The following is a 27,602-nucleotide window of genomic DNA, read 5'->3' as shown; positions in this document are numbered from 1 at the left end:
TTGCTATATTATCATTTTCAAGATGCCCCCCCCCTTTCCCAGAAGACCACCTTTTAATCCAATGTGGGTTGGTCTATAGAGTTTGTGAAACTACTTATAACATTTTTATGAAATATGGGGGGAAAATTTATTTTCTATTCAAGGCCATGCAAAATTTTTGGTAATTCTGGTCCACAACTAATCTGAAATCTTACTTTGGGCTATGTTTACACTATGTATAACAATGGCCATTGTTTGACATGGCCATTGTTGGCAGTGTCAGCCCAGGCACCCTCACAGTCATCTAAAAAAAGGAGAGAACAAATTAAATAACATTTAGGCTATGTTCCCACAACGGCTCTTTAAGCAAAATAACCATTATAGCCATTATTTTATAATGGATGCCGTAATTAACGATTGTAATCGTTATTAACAACTGTCATTATCAAACAATGGCCGTTCTTTTTTTTCTGCCTAAAAAGACTTGTTGGAAGGAACATAGCATTAGATTTTAAACCTATTTTGTAAACCTGAGCAGACTGGATAGGACAAGGTTAAACATTGAGCTCACAGACAAGCTAATGGATCATTGGAAGTCTCCTTGAAGAGGATGTCAGGAAGGAGTCTACGTGGTTTTAAAACATATATTAATTATTGTTTTTACTTATAACTGGTCTAGGGGTTGTATCCGTAACCACTAGTAAATACGAGCGTCTGTGTATATTTATGACTGTTGTCTATTATGGTAATTTTCTGAGAATTCCGCCAGCCAGGAAACATTAGTTCCAAGTAATATAATCAATGTGTGTTTGGGAAGAAAATCCATCTTACATTGTAGCAACATATTCTTGGAAATGTGGTAAATGAGTTGGATATTACCGTTTGTAATTATGTTAAGTACGCACACACAGTCTTCTAATTTACGCATGGAATGGAAGTAGTTTAAGCCATGTATTTCTAATCATTATGTGCATGTGTTTACTATATTATTTTAACCTAGTCACGCCCCTTCCTTCACATGACTATTAGAAGAAATGGAACTCGAATATAATGCCTACCAGACTTTGAAAATGTCTTCTTCTAATAATCAAGATGGTAAAGCATGGTTGCTTAGCAAGCACTGTTGGTTCCCAGGATGGATCTCCACCAAGGGCAGCATTAGCATTGAGCCTTAATGTTCTTCCAGTGTTTGTGTGAATTCCTCTGGGTATCCTGGTTTTCCTCTAAGTTTACCTCTTATGACTTGGCCATATTGTGTGTACATGTCTTTTTTGGATAGGGCATTGTAAGCTCCAGAGGGGACTGGTGGTGATGAGTTCTGTACAGCATTGTTGAATATGTTGGGAATATGGTAGGAATGGGAATTAATAAACTAATAGAAGCCTGGCAAAAAAAGCAGTTTACTTCAAAACTTTTGAATTCATTCAAGGTAAAATAATATTCAAGATCATAATCAAAACTTACCTTGTACTTGGTTTGTTGGGTAAAACTTTTGAAGTTTTGACTTGAGATAAGTGAACTTTTTGAAAGTTCAGCATGGCAGATTTGTCGAAATTTGATGTAAAGTTTGGATTTGTCCGAACCACACTAAAAAAACTGAACGATTGCAGCCATTTAGCTGTTTTAGTGCAGTTCAAAAAATCTTTACCGCTCCCCGGTGTTTTTCTTCTCCAGTCTCTGCAATGATTGGCTAAGCTCGCTGTCACTTTTATCTCAGGAGTGACAGCCCATTGCCAGTGATTGGCTGAGCGGCCTGTCACTCTCTTTTCCAGTAGGATTAGGGTCGGTGCTGCACACCTCTCATCAGTAGGTGCTCTGTGGTCAACAGGTTCTTCAGCTATATTCTATAGCAAGTTGTAAGACCACGGCACCGTGGTCTTACTACTTACTACTCTTTTCTCCAGAGTGACAGCCTGCTTATCCAACCACTGTCCATGGCACTGTCCTGTTTCAGGCAGTGATTGAACGGGCAGGAGGTGGCCAAAGACTCTGGAGACCCAGAGGCGGACAACGAAAGAGTATATTTTTCAGATGTGTGGCTGCCATCTTTTCGAGCTTGTTTCAAACTTTGCAAAGTTGAACTGAACTTTTTGCAAAGTTCTGAACGAATCTCGGTTTGGGAGGCTCGGTTCTGGAGGTTCTAGTTTTGACACCTAAAGTTTAGCTGTCATGACATAAAAAAAACAAAAAAAACACAGCAAATATACAGTCAGTGTTTGCCTCATTTTTGATGATAGCCCATTTAGTTTCCATTGTGAGCTGGCGGGCGGACCCTTACATCAGTTAGGCCCCATTCACGCAGAGCAAGAGGGGCGGAATGCCTTTAGCCTCCATGTCATAATGACGCTCTACATGTTCATTCTTCAGCGCTGAGAGATGCGTCGCGGGCGACTCCCATAGAGTGTCATTATGACATGACAATTGTGACTATTCCGCTGCAGAATTCCGCCCCTCTTGCTCTGTGTGAACGGGGCTTTAGTGTACTCAGCTGCAGCAGTGCATAGGCGCGTGTACAGGGGTGTGTACAGTCTCTGGCCAATCAGCATTTATCAGCACTGGGCCACTCTTTGCAAAGCAGAGGGACATCACAACTGACAACTGATGGACAACTGACATCACTTGTCTGCATTTGGTCTTCTTTTTGCTTTTACAAAAGACCAAATGGCCTTAGTGACGAAGCCTTGACTGCAACTTCAAGTAACTGAGACACCTATTGGCCGATTTTATAGCATATTTTTTTTAATATAAAAAAACAGGTAAATTTAAATGAGCACTGCCATTACCAATAAATAATGTTAAATCAGCAGGGAAGATGATATACTACATCTTTGAAATTTACTTAATTTATTATTTTGCCTATTTGCTACATTAAAATATGATGGTCTAAACTCAGCCACTAGGTGTCTCATTTACTGGAAACTGCAGTCGAGGCTCCATCACTAAGGCCATTTGGTCTTTACTAATAGCAATAAGAGTCCAAATGCAGGAATTGATGTCAGTTGTCCTACTACTCTGCACAGACTGATCCAGTGAAGATGAATGCTGATTGGCCAGCAACTGGGCTCACCCTTTTTGCATAGCTGCAGTTGAGTAAACTATAAGAAAGATAACTTGATCCAGCATGTGTCAGTAAAACTTTTGCTGTTGCTTTATTTAAATTTCCAATAAAAACAGGACAATTCGAACCATTGTGCAAAACAACCCTCACTCTCTGATGATGCGTTTCGGACGCATGCGCCAGGTCTGTGAGCAAGGGCGCATGCGTCCGAAACGTGTCATCACACGCTGGATCAAGTTGTCTTTCTTATGGATGTACAAGCACATGACCGAAGGTGGATCCAAGCAGACAAGTAAAACAGTGGAGGAGCAGACACTTTTGAACTTAGTTGAGTAAACTAACTGATCTTTTGGCCTAAAGTTATAGCAAATGTCCTTTATTTAAAGAAAAATAGGCTCCCCTCTGGCTCAAAGTGAAATGCATGAGCGGGGCAATGGGGCACTGAACAGGCAGCTGAAGCTGAAAATTAAAAATGAATCAATTATTTTATGTATGATGACAGGTACACTTGGACCTGAATATTTATTAACTCTTTGGACCTGAATATTTTTGGTAAAACCAGAGAAGTGATAAGTAGATCCTTCTTTTATACTTGCCAACATATAAATTTGGATCCCAAAAATGGCATATATTCAGGCAAAGACTGAAAATTTAGTTTGTATAAAGCTACTCATTTTTGTGATTTGTGTCTTTTTGGGAATTGTGACTGTTGACAAGTACGATTTTATGTGATCTTCACGCATGGCATTGTACTGTTTTAAGAATGCATCAGATAAAACAATGAATTTTTCTTGTTTGTTTATTTTGTAGCAAACAGCAAGACCAACGTTTTTTGCTCGTAAATTTGAAGCTGCAGTGAACCAAGAAATAATCGGGCAGTTAGACTACTATCTGTATGGCAATTACCCATCAGGGACACCAGGCCTGAGATCATACTGGGAGAATTTGTATGATGAACCAGACGGAATCCACAGTATCAGTGATGTTATGTTGACCATGTTTCATTCATTCTCTCGTATGGGCCTCAAAAGAGCGGAGGGATCTCTGCACACTGATGGAGAAAACACTTGCCGGTATGTTCATGAATACTCTTCTTTGCAATCGTTTTATCAAACCAATGCATGAAAAAACTGAAAAAAACACCAGAAGCAAAACTATAAGTCTTCAAGTTGCCCTTCTGTCAGATTCAAAGCCATATAACATGTGATCCCCAGCCTAAGAATCATTTTATCAGTAAGGGAGAAAAGTAATGATGTACATTTTCTGATGTTTTTTAATTTTTATTTTCAAGGAATATGAGTTATGAGGAACGTGAGAAACAGTGTTTTTACCAGAATTTTTAGACAACACAAAAAGAGGAAAATTATGCATTTGGAGTTGCAATTTTATGGTTATGTTCACACAGCGTCAATGCAATGCCACCCCTGCAGTAAAGAACGGATGCTGATTCCATTGCAACCAGCGTCCGTTCTTTAAATAAAAAGATCGTAGTGTGAATATCAGCATAACACAATGTTGATCTGCGGAGATGATTTGTTTCTTTCGGAGATCTTTAAGTTAATGTACAGAGTTTTATATGCAAAACAGTTTTTCTTTAAAAGGAGAAAAACTTGCTGTCAAATTCCACCTATTGGAGATAGCAATCCTGTAAACTGATACTCAACCTCCAAAAGAGGCTTTTAACTTGACTAGGGATTACAGTTTAAAGCAAATGTACCTCCAGTGCTTCACCACTGGCCCGGTGACGTGAATAGAACGGCGCTGTACACGGGAATTGGGCACCAACTTCCCCGCACTAGTGCCGTTCTATCTATGGGTGATACTTAAAGTGTCACTGTTTAATTTTTTTTGCAGAAATCAATAGTACATGCAATTTTAAGAAACTATATAATTGGGTTTATTAGCCGAAAAATGCTTTTTTATTATAAAAAAAAAAGCAGTTTGAAGCTCTCCCCCCATCTTCATTGTTCTCTATGAAGAGGGGAGGGGTGGAGGGAGATGAGGCACCAAAACAGGACAACAAAGAGTTAATTTACAGCTAAATCACTGGGCTATCTCCTCTGAAGTCAGCACTGACCTCTCTGACCTCTGAATAAAAGCTTTCACATAGCTCCTGCTGTGTTATCCTTTGTTCTCTTCTCTCTGCTGCCAACTAATCTCCCTCCTTCCTCCTCCGCCCTCCCTTCTCCATAGAACAGACAGGGGCATGTCTGATGCAACAAGACATTATTTTCTGATAATGAGCAGTGAATGAGGGGGGGGGGTACCTGGGTAAAGTCTTTTTGAATGCAGATAATGGCACATTTGCCTAATAATCCCAATTGCAAAGTTTCTTAAAATCGCCTGTACTATTGATTTCTGCAAAATAAAAAATACGACAGTGACACTTTAAAGCATACAGGTATGTACCTAAGGGTACATTCGCTTTAAGAGGCTTTTGATGTAATTCTGGTAGGTGATATGTCTCCTTGGGGAGACTGCCAAGCTGGCTTAGGCAATGGGAAAAAAGTATATAAAGAAACTCTTCTCCAGAAGAAAAAGAGATAACTAGCTATCTAGTGACACCGATTGGGGTAGTTTCTCGCTCAGACCCACATTAAAGGCCTCTAACCCAGAACTCTGTTCTGTACTGACAAATGCCATATCAAAAATATTGGTCTACAGAAGGCACTAGTAAGGTAGCCCCCTTCTTTCTGAAGGGAGCTACTTTGTACACAGTGTTAGGGTGCGTTCACACCTACAGGATCCGCAGCAGATCTGCAGCGGATCCGCAGCAGATTTGATGGTGCAGATTTAATGCTGTGTTCAGTTATTTAAATGAAATCTGCTGCGGATCTGCTTCGGATCCGCTGCGGATCCGCAGCAGAAAATCAGCTGCGGATCCGGTAAGTGTGAACGTACCCTTAATGAGACTTCCTGAGTTTTTGCCCATTCAAAGGGAAAATCACTTGTATTTGCCATAACCTATGAGTAATGGTAACGAGACACTGAATGTATAATTTCCCTCTTACGTCAATGGAAGCAGTGTCAGTAAATTTTGACTCCTTTTTTTTGTGAACCATTTACGTATTCTATTTAAAGGTTGCCAATATGCATTCGCTGATCGTTAAATGAAGTCATTCTTACTCTTAATTTTACAATTTACAAATCTTGGCAATGCTGCTCAGACAGATTTCAGACAGACTCGTATAACTAACTCCGAAAAACCCTTGTTCAGCAGAATCTTTAATTGAAATTAGGATATGGTTCTTTAGAAACCTGCGTATATCAATATTGGTGCTCGAGAATAATTTCCTTGGGTGATGTCATCAGTTTAAATTGCAGGATGCTCATAAAACTATAAGCTTGGATTAAGAATGCGGCTATCCATTAGTACAGTATATTACTGAAATAAGACGAGTTATTGTTTTCATTGTACGCTAAAGAAATTTCTCTTGCAAACGACATGCACAGTCTCCAAGGTCAGCTCAATAATATAAACAATTCTGCCAAGATATAACTACGTTAACACTATTGTCCAGGACAGCAATCAAGAGGCTTTCCAAGACCCTTCACGTGCCCATCAACAACCTTGTTGTTTGGCCGCATTTCTAAAGAGACGCAGTCAATACCTCATCTTTGTCGCAAACAAATTCCTATTCAGTCAAACACCCCATCGATCCCTATGCTGATTTGAATTCTTAAATGTGGCTACGAATCAAAATCGGCAATGAAGTTATTGGGATATTTCCATAATTTATCTAGCTAGAACTGCCAAGGCGAAAATTTGCTTGGAATATTCCAGGAGTAAATGTTTACTGCTACATATGCTAATAAAGAACAAGGCACGTTAGTATTCTGAGCGGCAGGTGGGGTTCTGCTTATATTGGCTGCCGTGATTTGTTTGCAGCGTCTTTGCGAAGTCCATCAATGTCAGTCTTGTTTGTATTCTGACTGCTCTGCATTGGTAAGACACGGCAAATGGGAAAAAAATCCATCCAGATGTTCTCTATCTTTACAGCATTATTTTATAAACTAATGAAACATTTTTATTAGGTCTTGTTAGGCTGGATGTCTACAATATCTGCATCCTTTTTGGTTTCTTCTCATTATTTTGAGTTACTCTTTTAGTATACGATACATCTGTTCAGAATCTGCTTCACAAATCACCTTATGAAGCAGATGGAAGGCAGAAATTTAATGGACAGAAATATATCACTGGAAAATGTGAAGATAAAACATGAACGTAACGTTCTAATACATGCAAGAAAAATGACGAGCGCCAATAGAGGGTCTAGATCGGTCACATCACCTAGAACACAAGTGTGACCAACCTAAATAGATCAGTAAACCTGTTTTGTATTTTATTTTATTTAGGAACTTTTTTGTAAACTTAAATCCAGTTATCGCTTCATCTTAAGGTCTAACAATAACATCCCTCCCTTGATCTTAAAGCGATTTTCTTACCGTCATAAATCTAGCTAATTCATCAAGCATTAATACATATGCATAGTAGCCTTTAATCAGAAGTAAAGGCCGTATTACATGGAGTGATAATCTGCCATATTAGGCAAATTTGGCAAATTATCGCTCCATGCAATAAAGATAATGATCAGCCGATGACATTGATCATTGGCTGATTGTGTCTTTTGGTCCTGACCTAAAATCACCGTCTGCTGACCGTGCATCGATATACCGTAGTACGTTTAATACCAATGCGTGTCTGACGGCTATAAATAGAATAATAAAGTTTATGTATTACCTCTCCACGCTCCCCGGTGTTTTATTTGCTTCTCACTGCTCTTCGCAGCTGCCGATGCAACTTGAGAGCCATTGTAAGTAACAGGAAAGATGAAATATTATATTATTTTAACAACATTTTCTCATCTTTGTTCTATGATTCACCTGGAAAACACATTGTGCAGCACTACAATCTTCACAATGTGAAGGCAGTTTAATGTGTGCCAGAAGCAGGACTGAAGCCTTTTTTGTTTCTGTTTTTCTCATTCTCTTTTACTTTTCAGGTACTATCCCATGGGCCATCCAGTGTCAGTCCATCTTTATTTTCTCGCTGACCGCTTCCAGGGTTTTCTTATTAAACATCATGCCACTAATCTCGCAGTCAGTAAACTTGAGACATTGGAGACCTGGGTGATGCCAAAGAAAGTTTTCAAGATTGCCAATCCAACTAGTGATTTCGGAAGGCTGCAGTTTTCCGAGGTGAGTTGAAAGCAAGTAGCGAGAAAGAATATGTTTTTACTAACAGGAATCCAGGGATTATTCTGGTTGCCATTGGAGTCGGGAAGAAATTTTCTTCCTGTGATGGGGCAATTGTCATCTGCCTCATAGGGGTTTTTACCTTCCCCTGGAGCAACACTAGGTTGAACCTGATGGCCTCTTGTCTTCTTTTAATCTTATTAACTATATTACTATGTTACTGAATTAAAGATTCAAAGTATCTAACAGAGTTGAAGTATCTAACTACTGCCCCCAGTGCACCAATCTGTCCCGGCTGCCCCGCTCTGCTGATATTCATTAGGAGGGAAGGGGCTGCAAGTTGCTGACCAGTGCATTCAGGGTGAGGTCCCACCCTCACTGCACCAAAACAACTTATTAATATAGGGATTAAACTCCTAATATCACAGAAATGGTGCCAAGGATGAAGGTAGGAAACCCGCAGATACTTTCCCATAAACAGCTAGGAAACAGGGGGAAACAAATCCATGCTTGGTCTGCAGTGTGGACATAGCCATAGGAAAGGTGTATACTGGCTCCCACCCAGAACCCTGCCTTATTCTCAGATCTGTTTTTTCTTTAAGGGTCCGTTCACACTACAGAACTAGCGCCAAAATTCCATGTCATTTCAATTTTTTTGAGTGGAGAGCAGAGGTGCGCAAGGCCTCCCATTGAAGCACATAGAAAGCAGGATTTGGTGCTGATTCCGGGGGGCGGGGTTTCCGCACAGAATTTCAGAGTCCATAGTTTGAAAATACCCTAAATGTAGCACTGGTAGAAGACATTGAAATAGATAAAACATATATCTGAATGTATATGGTCATGACACAAGAACCTGAAACCTGATCATGTTGACATTTTATCTCTAAAACCTCTACCAATGATATGGGTTTTAGTGAGGGATCGTCCTTGAAAAGATTGACCAGAGGCACGGCTCTGATATAAAGTAAGCTTTGGCCACTATCGTTGGGAAGAGATAAGAATTCAACTATCAAGTGCACATAAAATTAAAGGTCGTATATGTAATTGGAAGACGAACATTTTAGTTAAGAAAGCCTTTTTCCCTGTGCTAAGCCAACGGATGGCAAATGATGTACAGTGCTATAATATAAGTGTTTAGTATTCTGTTCCAACCGGAAATTAATTGGGCACATTCTTTTTCTATCAATGTGGCCAACATAACAAATGGCGATCGTGATTGAGCAATTAAGAAAGACCAATGTAGAACTCAGACTTTTTGTATGTGTGGCAAATCCCAGACATTAATGTTCCATTAAGGAGATTAATGCTTTGTTAGCGCTGTTTATCAAAGTGTCTGCTGGTTGACTTTTAATTCCCTGAAGTGATAAGTTATCACCGCTATAATTTTTCCCGCTTTTCACTTTCATTTGTTTGCTACTGTTGAGTTTACCTTTTTAAATAACATTTCTCGGCTGGAGAACAAAACACGTTTTTACATACATTTAAATATAGGGCTGTGAACTGTGGTGTGGTGTAGAGCTCTGCGTCTGCAGACACTAAATGCAGCACTATATGGTGCCCTTTAAGGAGTTTTTATCTATAGGATCCCACATTACAGTATAAGCCAGAGGAACACCATTTAACTAGACAGATGCATGGCATGGCCTTTAGTTATAGTATCTTTTACATCTTTAACATATTTTCACTGTAAAATAGGAAGGATGCTATTTCTTGCCTTTGCAAGCTAAGCTCAAAGGGATTTTCTGATTTTACAGCCCTTCTGTGGCCTTTTATGCTTTATTTCTGCTTCTAATGTATACTGTCTGCTCTGTTGTCTTCATTAGATTAACTTCCTGTGTAGGGTACCTCTTGTAACAGACTTCCTGGTTCTGCTGTACACTTTTAGTTTATAGTCAACAAAGCGTGGGGACAAAATAGAGCTGGCTAAACTTTCAGCTAGAGTGTACAACAGAAACAGGAAGTCCACTAGAAGACACTACACAGGAAGTTGGGCGAATAAAGACAACAGTTTGCATCAGAAGCAGAAGGAAAGCATGGAATACCATAGAGAAGTGGCAGAATATCTTTACCAGTATATGTTAGACACATGAAAAAGTTTTATTGTTGGAAATTCCAGGTTTTTTTTTTTGGAAACCCCTTTAAAAATGTTCCAAACAACTGGAGATAAATAAGATACTGTCCCTAAATAAAGGTAAACTCTTTGTATCCCAATGAAGTGGTCACTCTGGTATTTCTTGATAAGCCTAAACCTTGAGCATTTATTATTGTCTTAGAGTAAGGGTCCTATTCCACAGACAGATGGGAGCCCGACCTATGATGTAAACGAGCGCCGATCTGCTAGATCGGCGCTCGTTTACTGGGCCTATTCGACGGCCCCGATGATCATTCAGCGAGGGCTGCAGGGACATTGTTACCGATGTCCTTGCAGCCCTTGCACCATACATTACCTGTCCGGGCTGCACGTCTTCTCCTTCTCTCAGGGTCCCATGCGCAGCAGCTTCGGAGCGGAGCTGTCTGAACTGACAGACCGCTCAGCCAATCACTGGCCGGGACCGCCGCGGCCAGTGATTGGCTGAGCGATCTGTCAGTTCAGACAGCCCGCTCCGAAGCTGCTGCGCTCGGGACCCCGGGAGAAGGAGAAGACCTGCAGCCCGGACAGGTAATGTATGGGGCCGCTGAAATCGTTGGTCACCGCCGCGCACCCCTATTCCACCGTAGCGATGCCCTTGTGGCGAACGATGATTTTAGATCTGAACCTAAATGAACGATCAGCCGATGACACGATCATCAGCTGATCGTTCTCTCTATTCCACGGAGCGATAATTGGCCAAATCAAGCCGATTATCGCTCCGATTTGGCCGATAATCACTCCGTGGAATAGGCCCCTAATTAATGACTAGAGCCTAGAGAACTTGACAGAAGTTTGGGTCACACAAACCTGAACAATAGGCATTTGGAGCTGTATCCATGTTTTCCAGGCGGTCCTCGGGCTGCATCCAACTTCTCCAGGTAGCAGCATTCAAATGCCGATTGTTTAAGTTCATGCAAGCCAAAATGTTCGGCAAGTCTATCCATATGCCATATCATGTGTGGGGCCTCTTATATAAACCATAACAAAGATTGGCTCGTATACTGACAGATCTACCTGGTCCATGCAATACATATTTAAATGAAAGACCAGCGCATTATACTGTTTCATGGAAAATGCATGGCTGTATGTGACTTATCCAAGTGATTGGCAGGGATTGGAAAAGTCAGACCCACAGGAATTAGCCGATCTAAAAATGGGTTGTCTTTGTGAGACATCTCTACATTTCACAGTTGTCGTGGTTGAAGTGATATTTTAGAAAGTACTGTGAAACCTGTGAAGGCAGAGCAGTAGAAAAGAGGGCACTTAACTATGTGTGGATGCATTAATGGCTGCTATTAGTGGTTTTTAGCCAGTATCAGAGATCAGGATATCTTGGAAACAGCTGGAAAAAAATTATACACAACTACAACAGAGGCACAAGTCAGAGACTAAAGTTTCAATTTTCAAATAGTTTAGGGGAATTGCTATTAAACGTAGAGTGTGTTTCACGACTATAATTTTATTGCTATCAATGGCATGAACTCAAATGTGTACAGTTTTGGGAGAGGTCGATAAAAGGTTCTTAGGTTATTTAGATGGTTGGTTGATTGTTTAATGAAAGATGGCTTCATGGGATTGAGCAATTTAGTCATCATTAAGGTTATAAGCTTGTTATTGCAGCCTGAAGGAATCCACTTCAGTATTGACTTTTAGGTCGCGTTGCAGTCTATTAATACCCAACACCTTCTACAAAGTTTTCCTCCTCTGCTGTAAATATCTTTTGCTGTGGTTTGCATCATTTTTTGGAATCCTCCTTAAATTTCTCCCCCGGTTTTCCCAATCCTCTAACATGATTAGGGCTTTGTTATAGGCGTTGTTTAATTTAGAAAACCCTTATATACTTTGTTAGGGAATTCTGAGTTAAGAGTGGGGGTCTCCTGTTTAGGACTTTCATCTGTATATTTGTGTTTAATGTGTAAAGCACTCCCTATGTTGAATTGTGCTCCTCCAGTTACTGTATATCTAATTTGCTTTACATCTGTATGCCATCTAGCTCCTTCAATACAGGGATGAGTGAGGATCTATCTCCTAAATGATCAGTAGAGATGAGCAAACTAGTGTTGCCCTTGGAAATGCAAAAAACATGCTGTGATAAGTAAATAAACACAAAAGAAGCTGGCGGGGAGAAAGCAATCAACATACACAGGGATCGTGTTTATGCAAAGAGAGCATACAGAAAACTAACTTTATGCAACTGCTTAATAATTTATATTATTTTAAAAATGTAAATTACAAAAAATTACCTCGAGGATCCTTGGACATGTCATTTTGCATTTGGATATTTTTTCAAGTTTTCCAGTTAGGATTCCCAAATCATTATAAATTATAGTGGAAAGTGAAGAATTGAAGTTATCACTTATCATTGCAAACCCTGCCTTTTTTCAGAATTTATCAAAATTTTAAAGTTGTAGTTGTTCATCATTCTTTAACTTAATACAGTATTACCATATCAAGCATCAAGATACATTGAAATGCAGCATACAATAATATATTCTATATGTATACAGTCTATTTAGGTCATGGATAATTTAAGCAAAGATCAGGGGGCGGTTTAACCAGGTATAACACGTTCAATGTCATTACATCTATCATAGGGTGAAATAATTTATGCACACATTGTAGTGGTGGCAATCTCCCTCTATGCACTGACCTCTATTGACTATGCTCAGTAGGTTTAATCAATGCTAGTCAAGGTTAAAGCTCATCACAGTATTCCATCTAATGACATGTTACATCTTTCAATACACACTCCACTCAGAACAGTTTACCATTGGGACCACATGTGTTTTGTGATATCTCTGTCCATTCTCATGTTTTCCAGCCTGCAGTATCAAATTAGCTGCCGGCCTTTGTAATAAAATAATTTATCTTTGGTTATTTCCTATGGGAACTCTTATCGGCAAGTGATCAATAAGGATAAACAAGCGAATACATTTTTTTGTGTGTTGTGTTTGACAGTCATTTTTGTGTCATTGGGACTCTCATAGATGGAAATGAGAAGGAAATGAGGGTCAGGGACTGAGGTCAGTACATTTTTGTGCTTCTGTGCTGTTTTCACAGCTTTATAGTGGTATTTCCTTTTAAAGTGATAGCATATCAATAGGATACGCCTTTACTTTATGACTGGTACGGGTCCACCTGCTGGGACCATGGAGATAGTGAGAATGAAGAAAAGCCTGCACACTCTTGACTGTTTTGCCCATGAGTAGCAGTGTCTGGTCAGTGGGTTATGCAGGGAAGGGGAGTATAATCCCATTCAAGTAAATGGAGATTGCAGTGATTCACTAGGATTGTATCCCCTTCATTCACACTCAATTCACAATATCCTAGAGCACCATTGCAGCATAGAAGTAAACAAGAGCCAGAGTGGACATTTTAAGGTCTCATTGACATCTCAGTTGGCACATGTCCATCAACAAAAGGTTTGCCATTGTATACCGCAGTGTGTTCCCAATGGGCCATTAACTGTACCATACAAACATAGTCTAATAGTGATTATGTATGGTCCATTTCCTAACGTATACTTTTTCATTTCACTGTTTACATTCGAGATCTGAACTAAACTGTGAACATTGGTAAACCTCATCAGCAATTCTCAGGCAAATCTCAGGCATATATTTACTTAAATGGCCAGTTTTACAGTTTACAAGAAGTAATGGATATATGGCCTCTTCCCCCAGACACCATGGAGTGCCAAGTAGGATGAATACAGAATGAATTATCTGTGTGTATAGTCTTACTATCCCATCTCACTAAGGCTCCCAGAAGTACAATAAAGCTCTTATTAAAGCGACTCTGTACCCACAATCTGACCCCCCCAAAACCACTTGTACCTTCGGATAGCTGCTTTTAATTCAAGATCTGTCCTGGGTTCCGTTCAGCAGGTGATGCAGTTATTGTCCTAAAAAACAACTTTTAAACTTGCAACCCTGTGCCCAAAGGGAGTATCTGTGCCCTAACTTTGCACCACCCCTCGTCCCTTCTCCCCACCCTCTTCATCATTAGAAATGCCACTGAAACATTTACTCCTGTCTGAACATTACACAGCTGCTTAACGATCCAGCCCATGTGTCGGGCTGACACAGGTGGGGAAAAGGAGGCAATTGGCCTGGAGCATTCCTAATGATGAGGAGGGCGGGGAGGAGGGACAGAGAGGGTGTGCCAGCCTAATGCATACACAATCCAGGCCACGGCCATTGGGCACAGGGCTGCCAGTTTAAAAGTTGTTTTTTAGGACAATGACTGCATCACCTGCCGAACAGACCCCAGGACAGATCTTGGATTAAAAGCAGATAACTGAGGGTACAAGTGATTTGGGGGGGTCAGATTGTGGGTACAGAGTCACTTTAAGTTAATGAGGTGAATAGCGAAATAAAACACCAAAAAAATAAAATAATAAATTGATAACCTGAATTACATCATATATTACTGTCTGATAATACCTTAAATATGAATGCATTTGGATGAAAGTGAACACATTCATTTTTTTTTTTTTTTTTTTTCAAAGGATTTAGCAGGCTCCATAACTGGATTGTAGTCAGCAGCCAGGTCATGCTACTTACCGTTCATCCTTATAAATAGGAGCTTATGCTACCTAACACAATAAAACTCTGGTTTCTACTGCATTGATTTATTCTGCACATTCCGCAGGAAAACATAAAACAATGTTCTGGTATAAATCATTTTTATCAATAAAAAACAGATGGAAGTGAACTGTCTTATCTTATGTGTGGGCCACTGTACAGATTTAATGTGAGTCCTATTTGAATTTGTATAGATGGTGAATAATTCACTTTGTACTGCATTAGTCTCTTCTCGTGCTCAAAATTAATTACATTTATTACGTTTCAATTTTCTTAGGCTGGAACCGAATGGGATGCCAAAGAGAGAATATTCCGGAATTTCGGTGGCATTATGGGGCCTATGGATGAGCCCATTGCCATGCAAAAATGGGGGAAAGGGCCTAACATAACAGTTACCGTTGTCTGGATCGACCCTGTAAATGTCATCGCTGCTACGTACGATATTCTAATTGAATCTACAGCAGAGTTTACCCATTACAAGCCTCCTCTCAACCTGCCTCTCAGGCCCGGGATCTGGACTATTCGAGTTCTTCATCACTGGGTGCCTGTAGCTGAGACTAGATTTCTTATAAACCCACTTACTTTTTCCAACCGGCAGCCTATTAAAAGTGGTAAGTGCAAGAATCAGCGAATGTGGCATTGATGTGGATAAGGGGGGTGCACTGCCTTATTACAGTAATTCCTTGTCTACAGCAGTCACTTCCAACATGGCCACTGTCGTTATCAGTTGTATAGGCTGGTTGCTCTGTTTTTATAGAAACCGGTGGAAGTTGCATGCAAAAAATCTATTACTGCAGTGTAGTGCTATATTCCTGTTTTATTTCACTTATGGGGAACCCTTTCTTCGTTTTAATCAGACTATTTTTGTGTACTGTGAGCATATTCGGGGAACTGCTGTGAGCTAATGCAACACTAATCCTCCTTAGCAGGAGAACCAGCTGGCAAATATCTTATAATAACAATAGATTTAAAGGTTTTTTTCCCTCTAATTCGTACTATTTCTTCTCTTTAACACAAACTGTGTGTTTTTTATTTTTTTCCCCTCCACAATACAGAACATAAATATTTTCACAGCAATTTTTTTTGCATCTATCCCTTTATATTGATCTAGTCACAATTTCACACTATATGGTGTGTGTTTTTTTTCTTCTTTTTGGTGTTTTTTAAGGGCTTGTTAAGCCCTCATTTACAAATTCAGTCATGTTCAGTTATGTCTGCAATCTCTGTCCACAATCCACAAAAAATTTGTCTCTAGTGCACCTGCCATCCTTATTTTTTGCGGATCCACAAAAATTTAGAAGGTGACAGTCTTGAAATAAGATGATCCATATTTTTTGCTGGCATTAAGGGTGTTACATCCGTTAAGTCCACAAAAATGCAGATCCTATAGACTTCTGTTGGCTAATCTCATATGCGATTTTGGCCCGTACTAGGACTTGTCCTATTTTTTTGCAGCATGGATTGATATTCATCGTTTTACGTGTTTTGATAATTACGTCCACAAATAATTTCTTGGTAGCTTGGTAAAGTTTATGCACATAGTGTATCTTTCACTTAAGCAGATCTATTCCTTGTATACTGAATATGGATCCAAGGAATTTATTTTTACTAGTGGTAGATAATCGCAACTAAAAGAGCAGGAATGTTTGGACCTTTATTCCCTAAATTAAGGAGGGAAGCAGTAGCCAAGTCCAAAGTATTAAGAGGTTAATGGCGGTGGAATTGTATGGAAGTCATGGGAACAGCTATGTAACTAGAGCTATAAAAATACTCCGTTACCCTTCATCCCAGCCTTCTAAAGATGACCTATTAGATATTTATGGCATATATACATTATATACTGGGGATATGCTATAAAATATGCCCATAATGCAGTAAAATTCAGTGTATATAGTTTTGTTATGGTGGTAGTCTTCTGGCTTTCTGGCTCAGCCCTAGCATTAACATATGAGCCATGAGTAAGCTTGCATATGAGAAACAGCTGGGCGATCTAGAATTCAATAAATATATTTACCTAGATCCAGGCTTCACAAGGCCAGTTGAGATTGTCTGCTGCCAATAGATATAATGCTGTACGTTTTTCTTCAGGAGCCGGGAAACATGGCCAAAGCCTTTTGGGTTTGTTCCAAGGAAAACAGTTTCTTATGTTATTACGGCTCCATGACTATTTTAAGCGATTACAATAGTTAGAAATTCTTGGCAATCTGTACTGATCTATAGCAGCTCAGGCTGAAATAGCTTGCAACATATGTAAAAAGCATATGCCAACATGTATAAATGGGTAAACTGCTGTTGAATGCACCCACATATATACATTGTATTTGCAGACTGTAAGTGCAGGAAATATTTACAGCCAAATGCTAATAATGCAAACACTTATGGGTTTTCCTGGATTAAAAAAAAAAAAAAGGGCCATAATGTAAAAATAATAAAATGCACAATACACTTACCTGTTCAATTCATCTCTGACCCCTATCGCTAAGTCCACTATCCTTTAAATCCCTTGTGGAGAGAATTGCCAAAGTATTGGCGTTACCAGTAGCAGGGTGGGAAACTAGAGACGCACCAAGAACACGATGATGTCTTCCATTATCGTATTCTTGGTGCGCCTTCAGTTTCCGACCCTGGTACTGATAGCGCCAATACCTAAGCACTTCTTTCCAGTCGTTTCACCCAGGAGTTAGGTTGGCTCCCAACCCATGGACGTTTTTCGCGGAGCGGCTTGCACCTAGTGATTTCGTATACATGCTGTATAAGATGTTGTGCTGTAAGCGCAACATCACCAGGTGTGTAAATTCCTTATCACTAGGCATTTTTTTCTTCATAATATGGCTTATAACATTATTCAAATAGTGTTTTCACTGGATATCTTCATTGTTCTCATTGAGACAGACAAAGAAATAATCCTTGATTAGGAGTGTAATGTACTTACCTCACCATGGTCCTGGTCCTCTCTTTTCTAAACTGAAGGTTCTGCTCAGCTGCTAGCGGGTTGGTTAGCCTATCAGGTAGTGCCGACATGTTGCTAATCAGGCTCAGCACCAGCGACCCACACTAACTGACTGCACTGCCTGCTGGCCACTGTCACCCGGCCCGTGATTTGGTTTCTTGTTGGAACCTCACACATGTTTATTGTATATGGCTGGACATCTGACCTACTGCCTGTGACCTTTACTTTTCACTTTTGATTCTGCTATTGATATTTCCTCCTTGATCGCTTCCATCTGGTTCTGACCTGTTGCACATCTGCTATCTAGGCTTATCTAGGATTGTTCAAGTCAGTAGGAACAGTAGTGCGCCTCAGTGCTGAATCCCCCCATGTTACAAATCTCTTATTTCTTTTATTTTTGTTCTTCAGAAATAGTGCCATAACAAGAATTACAGTTCAGAATGAGTGCTAATCCCAGCCACACCCTATATACAAATGCAGAACTGTTTCTAGAGAAAAGGGCAGGTCCTTGTTTTTAATCTTGGACTAGCTATTTGTAGGGCATGTTTCATCAGAAAATGACCTATTGGTTTTATTGAGTTGGTTTTTTAAGAATTTTTTTAGTTATGTTTTTTCAAGTTTTACATTCTACTATGTACTTTATACATTTTTTCTGAAATCTTTCAGTTTTTATTTACCAAGCGTAATAATTAAACTCACACTTCCTGTTCTGTAAAGATTACTTTCCAGCAGTCTCCTCCTTATCAACACAGACAGAATTACAAGGAAAGGGGACAATGGTGGATCACACAATAGGTGAAGATCAGAGTTCAGCCTCCCTCTCTGTATAGTGACACATATACATGTCACAGAGCATGCCTAGAAATAATAACGTACAAACAGAAAATAGAAACATCTTCAAAAAAGAATGTGCACCATCATTGTCAACCCCTTCCATAAGAATGCTATGATAACCTGTTAGTATTTATTCCTCCGCAGACTTTTGAAGGACACATTCCTACATTCTCCAAAGTTTTATTCACTAAGCATCAAATGCATTTTTGTAACATATATTTAAGAAAGCTCTCCTGACATATTCTTCCCTACAGGCCTGTAATGTATACAAATATATGCCAGTTACATACATTGCTTATAGACATTTAGGACGTCTACCAAGCAGTAAAGTGCCCTGCTATCAAGTGCCATGCAGGGGAGAGTATACGGATACATACCAACTCGTGGAATGCCAAAGGGTCACTCTTTAAAGGTTACCTCTTATTTTAAGTGGCTTTTAAGGATGAGCTGTCCTATGTGTACATGAGGATTAGCACTATATCTGTCCGTTATATAACATATTTATGGCACTTTTCTGCAAATTTCTACAAACTATATCTATAATTTTCAGTTCTTCCAGAACTGGTGAGCAGAGCCCATTGTTTATGGTATCTGCACACATAGAGGAGGATATCCTGCACTTCTGTGTCTCTGTGCACAGCAGCAGCAGCAGAATGGAAGTCATGATAAAGCTGTAGTGACCAGTCTATACTGTGTATAAAGCCCTGGAGATCTTGCAGAGTTGCTTTTCAAGGTTTTTTTACACAGGCCAATTATCACTATTATCACTAAGTATTTCTTGAGTGTGTATGTTCCCCGAGCACTCATCCTTAGTAATCTGATCCCAAGTCGTAGCTAGTGTTGAGCGGATATGCCAAACTGTTCAACTTCAAAACTACAAGTGAAAGCCTGCCAAATATATCGGTGGCACTTCCAGTAATAAATGTAAAAAATAGATTTATATATATATAAATCTTAGTGAAAAAGATATACTTTATTGGTACAAAAAAGCAAGTGAGACAAACAAGATAAAAGCACTTAAAATATACAGACACAACAAACACTGTACCGTGTATAATAAGCACGGCACAAGGACAAGCCGACATAAAAGTACAGAGGATACTCACTGGTCAAGGTAATGTGAAGTGAAATAGACACAAGTACAAGAATAACACATAAATGAAAAAAACACAGGCTTAACAGAGTGTGTATCACCAGGTAAGATGATCCATGTCGGCGTCCACAGAATCTCGCGCGTTCTGTCCCCACACGGGAATTTCTCAAGGGTTCAACTTCTACACCGTTCCCCGAACCTGAACGCTCTGCATCTGTCCTCAATGGCTGCAGAGGTTAGCTGCAGCCCTAGGGAGTCCTGGAGAACATGGTTACAGCCATAGGGCGAGTTCAGACTACGGAATTCTCGTGGATAAATTCTGCGGAATTCCTTCCATAGAATGGTGTCTATGGAGGCGGCGGAAGGGCGCGCAGCCGTGAGCACGTACGGGTGGCGGAATTCCGCGGAATTTATCTGCGAGAATTCCGTAGTCTGAACCCGCCCATAGGTTGTATTCATGTTTTCCAGGGCTTCCTAGTACTGCATCCAACTTCTGCAGCAGAGTGTTCTTGTTCAGAGAACATTGCCGCACCTGAACAATTCAGCCTCTGCTCAACCAGTACACAAAAGTAGCTGCTAAGCTGGTTCAGAATGGATGGCAGTGTAGCAGAGGGAAGATGCTTGATACCAGGGGAAGGAGGCATTTTTTTTCTGATAAGATACACAGTTTCTTATATTCATTTCTACTATTGATTTATGCAAAGTTTGTTGGAATGACAGTGCCTATTTCATTAGAAAGGTCCAAAGGGATTTAAGCAGTCAATGTAAATAGATACTAAGGATAATAGAAATATATTTGCCTAAATTATGTTACTCAGACCCAGAGAATGCTCAATGCACTACTCCTGACCATACTCCTGGCACAGCTCTGCTCCATCCTGAACTGCACAAACAGCATAACGCCAAACAAATCCTACACATCCATAAATTTAATTACAAATGTGTTCTTTGTCAGGCCGGTGGCTGGGGACATTGTGCAGTTTGGATTCGTACACCTTCCTGAATACAACACACAAGCTTTTCGCTGGCAAAACAGTCTGGTAAATGTATGTCTCTATTCCCACTCTGCCTAATTACTGCCAATATCCGGCATATCCTCTATGCAGAGAAAGCTGCAGTGTCACCAGATAGCTGCGTGGCAATGCCCGCTTGACAGATGCACAGGATTCTTGGAAGCACATTGCTATCTAAAGGGAAAGAACACATTTCCTATCTAGCGGGCTGAATAAGACCTTTCTGTACACTGGATTACGTGTCTCTTGGTTAGCTAGCAAAATTGTCAGTTTAATGTTGACCTAAAAAAAAAAGATAAATGGGGAATTGAAGGTAAAAGTCTGATCGTCTGGGAGAAAGCAGCTTTGACACGTTGGAAAAGTTTGTAGAGACATGTGAATGGCCTCATGTATGTGCCATATTGAAATTTGACAGTGTGTCTCTTTTTCAGCAAGGGCGTTCTGTATTTTGCGCTGTGAATGTGAATAGAGAGCCTGTTCTGTGAGTGAGTCGGCCAACGCCGGCCATAGCTGTTTTCATTGGATGTTCTGAATCAAAAACAGCTTGAATTTTTGAAAAGGGCAAAGTCGCCTTAAACATTATAAATCAATTATAGCACATTTAGTCTGAAATCAGGCGGCATCCCACTCTCTGCAAGGCACATTTATTGAAGTCAGGATGAAATAAATGCTCCTTCCATCCGGACATGAGACTCAAGCTGTGAAGAGCATAGTTATTAACTTCACATCTACAGTATATGTTGTTTGCTTACCGGCTAGTTATTGTGTTCGGCCCCAGACTACCATGTTAAATTGCATGGGCTGATAATGTTGTGTACAGTACGGCTAATGTAAATGTCAATCTAAAAAACAGGCAAATAATGCTGGGCTTAGAAGCTTTATATATTAGTGACAAATAGCTCAATATACATAAGCAACAGCATTTTACAGTATATTAAGGTGGAGGGTTCAGAAAGAAATGTGTTTGATCTTGTGACATTCACAGCAGGTAGTTGTAATACTGGAAAAAAAAACATATATATATATATATATATCTTGTGTGTATTCAGTGTATATTTAGTGTAAGCTGTTTCACGTGCGTCATTCCATTGCACTTTGTGCCGTTCATGCTGAGAACAAATGTGGACCTAATAGCAGTAAGAGACGTTTCCAGTCTGATCTGCTTGCTGTCCATTATTTCTAGTGGCTTTCATGGCTTAATATGGATCCATTTACATTGAGCCCCTAGTGTCTTTAAGCTATGAAGAGCACATAATAACACAACATATGTAGATTAGAGATGATATTTTTTGCTAACTACTTGCATGTTAGACTATCAAAGGGGATCTGTCAGCAGCCACCCAATGCTGTTCTTGCTGCTCAAGAATAAAGAAAAGAGGGGAAGGGAGAAGCACCTATAAAGGCTGCTTGTATATTCGGATGCACTTTTTCCGGTGGTGGAACCAAAGCTCCGTCAAAAGTTGTAATGCACAGTTGCTGCTGTTACCACACGTTGGGTCAATACATTCTTAAGTGGTTCAAGAACTGGAATGCTGCTTCATTTACAGTATTCATTCAAGTATGATGTGTCTTTCTCCCAGGGAAGCAGCTGACTGGGGTTGAGTGCAACTACAGTGATAGACACTTAAAGGATAAGTCTGGTGGTTTATAAAGTCCTGTAGCCGGCAGGGGGTAAATTCATACTCGCCTCTCCATGTGCCCACAGTGAGTGGCAGGGCCGGCCACGAGACCCCTGCAGGGATCTGGGATGGACTGGCTGCTCAGGCGGTCAGTCACTGGGGCGGGACACTATTCCAGTCACTGATTGGCTGAGCGGCCAGTCCATCAGCTGGGAAAGGCATTTTTACCTGAGTTGTGTTGTCATCACAACTTGTAGGAGAATGACTTCTGGCTCGGGTCCCGAGGCCGGTCCCGTAGGCACGGTGAGAGGTAAAATAGTACTTGCAATCAGTTTCCCCTGCCGACATGATTTTTTAATCCGCTAGACTTCTTCTTTAACCTGAAGCTGCAGTTTTCTTATGATTTTCTTACACTTTACTTCAGCACCTATTAGTGTATATTGATCTTAGGCAGAAACTTTCTCACCCATCTCTGTATGTAAGGAATCACTTTACAGAGTGAGTAATATTTTAACATAAAGACAGTATGAATTATATAAGCAGGCTGTTCTAGAGCATACACAATAGCATTAAAATGTATATACCCAACTCTACTTAGTAATTTCATGTATTTCTTACCTTTTTTTTTGTACGTTTTTGCCTGGTTAAAGGCCAGAAGTATAACGTGCACTATATATTTTCTTTTTTTGTTTTTGTTGTTGATTTGGGATGATGCTTGTATCTTTGCATTTGCTATGTAGTGCCTTATTCTACTCCTGTGTTTCTCTTAATGTTATTCTTAAAAATGTGATAAAATACTAAAATGTATATTATATGATATGATATCTAACATGATGTATACAATGGGGGTCTTTTCCTCAATTGTCACATAATTGCCCTCTCAACTGCCAAGGTTTGGTGCATGTCAAGTACACCACATTTACTAATAAAGTACACTGTTTGGGCATCACTTTTACGGCCTGTTTGAAATTTTTTCACCCTAAAAAAGTGATGTGGCTAGAGGCACATATGTTTTCTTGATGAATTTAATTCCTTCGCATTTTGCATCTGGACAGAGATCTAATAACCAGCATCCACCAAAATACTAAATGACACAAAAAATACATCTTGCACAGTAGAGTCAGCGTGCCGGACAATCATCAAACAATAGCAAATTTCCCCCCATTGTATATTGTTCACTTATGTTTTTCTTCATAGAGAAGGGTCTGGGATTTATTCCAGTCAGTAAACACTTTTGTTTGTAATAACAAAGATCGGATCCATTAGAATACAGGGCTAACAAGATGTTTTCCTTTCTTTTAGATGATGTGGCCAAATTTCATGGAGGTCCTCCCAAAAATGCATACATGGAGCAGAGTTTTCAAGGCTTGAATCCAGTATTGAATATACCCATTAATTCAAACCAGGTGGAACAAGCAAAGAAGAATTCGGTACTTGTAGGGTCAAAACTGGAAACTTGGGTTGACAATTTGGCCAGTACCCTTTGGTCAGCTGTAGACATCTGTACAACAGGACCCTCCTCATGTCCAGTAATGCAATCGTGTTCTCAGACAGCCTGGAGTTCACTAAGCCCTGACCCTAAATCAGAACTTGGACTTGTCAAACATGATGGGCGTTTGAGGTAGCATCTGGTGCACCCTTCAGTGGCATGGGATTTAAAAGGGAAATTAACCAACCGTACAAAAAGAACAGATTGCTTAGCAATTTAAAGGGTTTTCTGCTTTTCCAAGGAGTCATCCACCATAGCAGTTGTTGAGAAGTCCTTTTTGCTCTCCATTGTAGGTTTTATGGTCATGGACTGGCATTGATAGCACTTCCCTACAATTGGCGGAGCACCGACAACAGACACTGATCAAGGGCTCAAATGCGCAAATATTTCCCTTATCATTGAGTTGTGAAAAGCCCCATTCTCCCTTTGAACAAATACCTTCTATTTTTCTACTTCCATGTATTTTTGTGTTTGTCAGTGTTAATACGAAGTGTTCTAAAAAAAAAAAAAAGGAATATTGTCAGATGTAATGTCAAGAACATGGCTTTTCATTACATTGTAAGAAAATATAGCAAAAGGTGGCCTTTTAATGACTCGTGTTGCCAAAGAAGTCCCAAATGGCATTGCAGACACCTCTGGCAGCCAAAGGGTTATAGGATGGAGATTTTTTATTTTTAGGCAGTATGTATTGCTCATGTATTCCCTATGCCAGCTATTCAGACATTCAAGTTCAATTGGAAGGAAACTGGAAACTCTGATCGGTTGGCATGGTTGTGTCACATATTTGTTGCTTGTACTATGATGTTCATTCATTCAGTCAGGAAACCTGATGGCTTATGTAGAGGTGGACATACCTTACATGCAACATGTGCATCTGTACAGGGACCCTGTAAGATGGTCCATTCTCTCCCATCTTTCTGACATCTATTACAGAGTAATGAATTTTATAGCTCACAAATACTAGTGGACTTCTGGGGGGGCAGGGTTATGAAGTACTCCAGTCTTAAATTAGGCCCCTTCCCCTTCTCCCCGGCCAAATTCACTAAGAGGCCCACCTCTCTTAGTGAATCCCCTTGAACCTGCGCACCAAATCTACACCTGTTTCCACCTTCTTCCAGGGGTATGCCAGGGAGAAGGGGTAAATCTGCGCCTTCTCCCTGACGTATGCCTTGGGCGGGACCTTTATAGATATCCCCCTTAGTGTCTGCTCCATGCTAAGGTAATAGAGAGCATAGGGCCTTTTACGGTCTATACCCATCCCTGCCCTTAGCTTGCAAATACAAATACTTTAGGTTGAGGGTGCCTTTTTGCATGCCAGACCAATATTTAAGCCTTTTTATTTTTTTAATTTACTCACATCAATCATTCCGGAATCTTACAAAGTCCTTTAGACTACTGGTAAGTAGGATTAATGTTACAAAAACAACAGTTTGTTCAGTAATTTGTAGGGTTATCTTAACTGTTGATGTTTTTTAGGAAACTGGTAGACTAAATTTTGACTCCCCATTGGGTCACTCTTAGGTAGTCTTCCTAGACTACAAGTTTACTTACAGACAATAGTGTAGGAATGACAAAAGGGTCTACAGATTTGACTACAAAATATTCCCAGCTGTCCAAAAGAGATACATTTTCAGCCCATGCCCATGACATTTTTAATAATTATCCATACTACACGTGGAATGCCATTGAAAACTCTATAGAAAACTTTTGAGAAAATTACTTCCAGTCCACACAGAAGACAAAGGTTGACATGTGGACAAGTAAAGCTGCCAATAAGTCAATGATCAGCCTTACTATTAAGCTAGTCTACATTGCTAGAAGGAAAGCAAATCAAGTTTACTGCAGTGCTGCTTTAAGTCTCCCTGACCATAGTATTGTTATTAACACATATGGTTATCATTGAGTTGGCCCTCTTAATGGTTAACTCTTTTAAGTGAATTGGTTCGCGCCTGGCTGTGAAATTCTGAAGGCACACGGCGAATAGTGGTGAACAAAATTTAGATTTTCATAACATATTGTGAAATCTAAGGTTGCAGGGGGATAAAAGCCTTCGAGGTGAATACATACTGTTACATCATGATTGATTTTTTTTTAAACATGGACCAAAGAAAGATAAGTCTTCCTTTTCCCTTATGTGATGTCTCCTCCTCTATAGATTGTGTAAGACACCTTCTTAGATAAGACTGAGCTTCCAGCACTTGACCCTTCCCTGCCAGAAGCATACAGTATCCTACATTGTACCGTGAACTCTTTGACATCCATTGTTTATTTATGGCAGAAGTCTATGAACTACTTTGTATTAAGGAAAGAAAAGTCTAGAAATAGATTTTCCAGTCTGAAATTCGAACACTCATTAACTGTCTATCGGTTGTCTTGCTTGCAAATACACCAATACTCGTACTTTTGTATTTTTTATTTTTATTTTTACATATAGCAAGGTTAAATTCCCTTTTAAATATGATATGATTTCAATGTTATAATACAGATCAATAAGAAATTCATCAACCAGACCAGAATAACCCTTCTGGTTTGGTACCTTATGCCATAATCATATGACTCCTAGAGATGGACCAGGTAGTTCTCTACAGTAGGTGTTAGCTGTGCTGACGCCATGTTTTTAGAGGGTGGATGGTTGTAACACATAGTTCAACCCCATCTGGCTAGATAGTAACATATAGGTAGGTAAATGAAGTATTCTAGATATTTATTATTTATATTTTTAGTCAGTGACTAATTAGTAAGTGCTGCTTGTGCAGCTTGAAGTTTATTGTACTAACTACAGCTGCCTTTCTTCAGTAAAGGCCCAGCGCTTTGCATCTTATTATGTTTCAAGCAAGTAAAGACTTGGTCATGTTGATATTTTAATTCCCCGTTCATTTGTATTATAACTGTACTCTTACAGTCCACCCAGTGACAACATATTTGACACCTGCTTATTCTTTGATATGCCTTGAATGCTTTGGATAACATGTTTTTTTTTTCTCGTACATGCTCAATACAATGTATAAATGTATAATTCACACTTTGTATTATATGTTTTGGGTGTGCAACAAAAATATATCCATTAGTTGGGCAGGTATTACTCCTAGGCTGCAGAAATTTGGGGCTTATACCATATAAACAACTTGCATTTCTTATGACTCTAGAACTACAGCTAGTGATGTGTCAAATAAATCAATATCATACACCAGTGTTGAAAGGGCCTCATCTTTTAAAATGATCTGAAAGGATATCTGTCCTTTTTTCTCATATCAACCAATCACAACCTTTATCTAGAGCAGATTATAACATAAACACTGAGGGTGGCTTTTATGAAGCATACGGCCAGCGCGTACACCAGGGAGAATGGGCAGATTTGCCCCGTCTACCTGGCGTACGCTTGCCTTATCCCCCAATTGCCTGATGGGTGGGAAGGGGCGTAGCAGGGCAGCCACATTTATCATGATTTACACCTGCTCGCGAGCGTAAATTATGATCCAAGTCTACGCCAGCCGGATTCACTAAGAGGCATGCACCTCTTAGTGAATTCGGCTGGGGTAAAGGGGGAGTGGCCTAATTTAAGACTTATAAGTCTTCATAACCCCCCCTCCCCCCCTAGAGATCTGATTGTTTGGTATAGGTAACAAAGATTTAAAAAAAAATTGATCTTTCATCATT

The 27,602-nt window shown here is 39.8% G+C and overlaps 1 protein-coding gene across 1 annotated transcript in view; it reads left to right on the top strand.

Moving 5' to 3' along the window:
- Window positions 1-27,135, top strand: part of XYLT1 (xylosyltransferase 1) — a 236,074-nt gene extending 208,939 nt beyond the window's left edge. The window contains exons 8-11 of the mRNA XM_069983749.1: window positions 3,848-4,110; window positions 8,041-8,236; window positions 15,225-15,558; window positions 23,759-27,135. Coding sequence (XP_069839850.1) covers window positions 3,848-4,110; window positions 8,041-8,236; window positions 15,225-15,558; window positions 23,759-24,081 — 1,116 coding nt within the window. The 3' untranslated portion in view covers window positions 24,082-27,135. The remainder of the gene's footprint in view (window positions 1-3,847; window positions 4,111-8,040; window positions 8,237-15,224; window positions 15,559-23,758) is intronic.
- Window positions 27,136-27,602: the final 467 nt, after the last annotated feature.

Source organism: Dendropsophus ebraccatus, chromosome 9 (genome assembly GCF_027789765.1).
Source record: "Dendropsophus ebraccatus isolate aDenEbr1 chromosome 9, aDenEbr1.pat, whole genome shotgun sequence".
Taxonomy (NCBI): domain Eukaryota; kingdom Metazoa; phylum Chordata; class Amphibia; order Anura; family Hylidae; genus Dendropsophus; species Dendropsophus ebraccatus.
The sequence above is the reverse complement of the archived record's forward strand: the minus strand, read 5'-3'. Positions and strand labels throughout refer to the sequence as shown.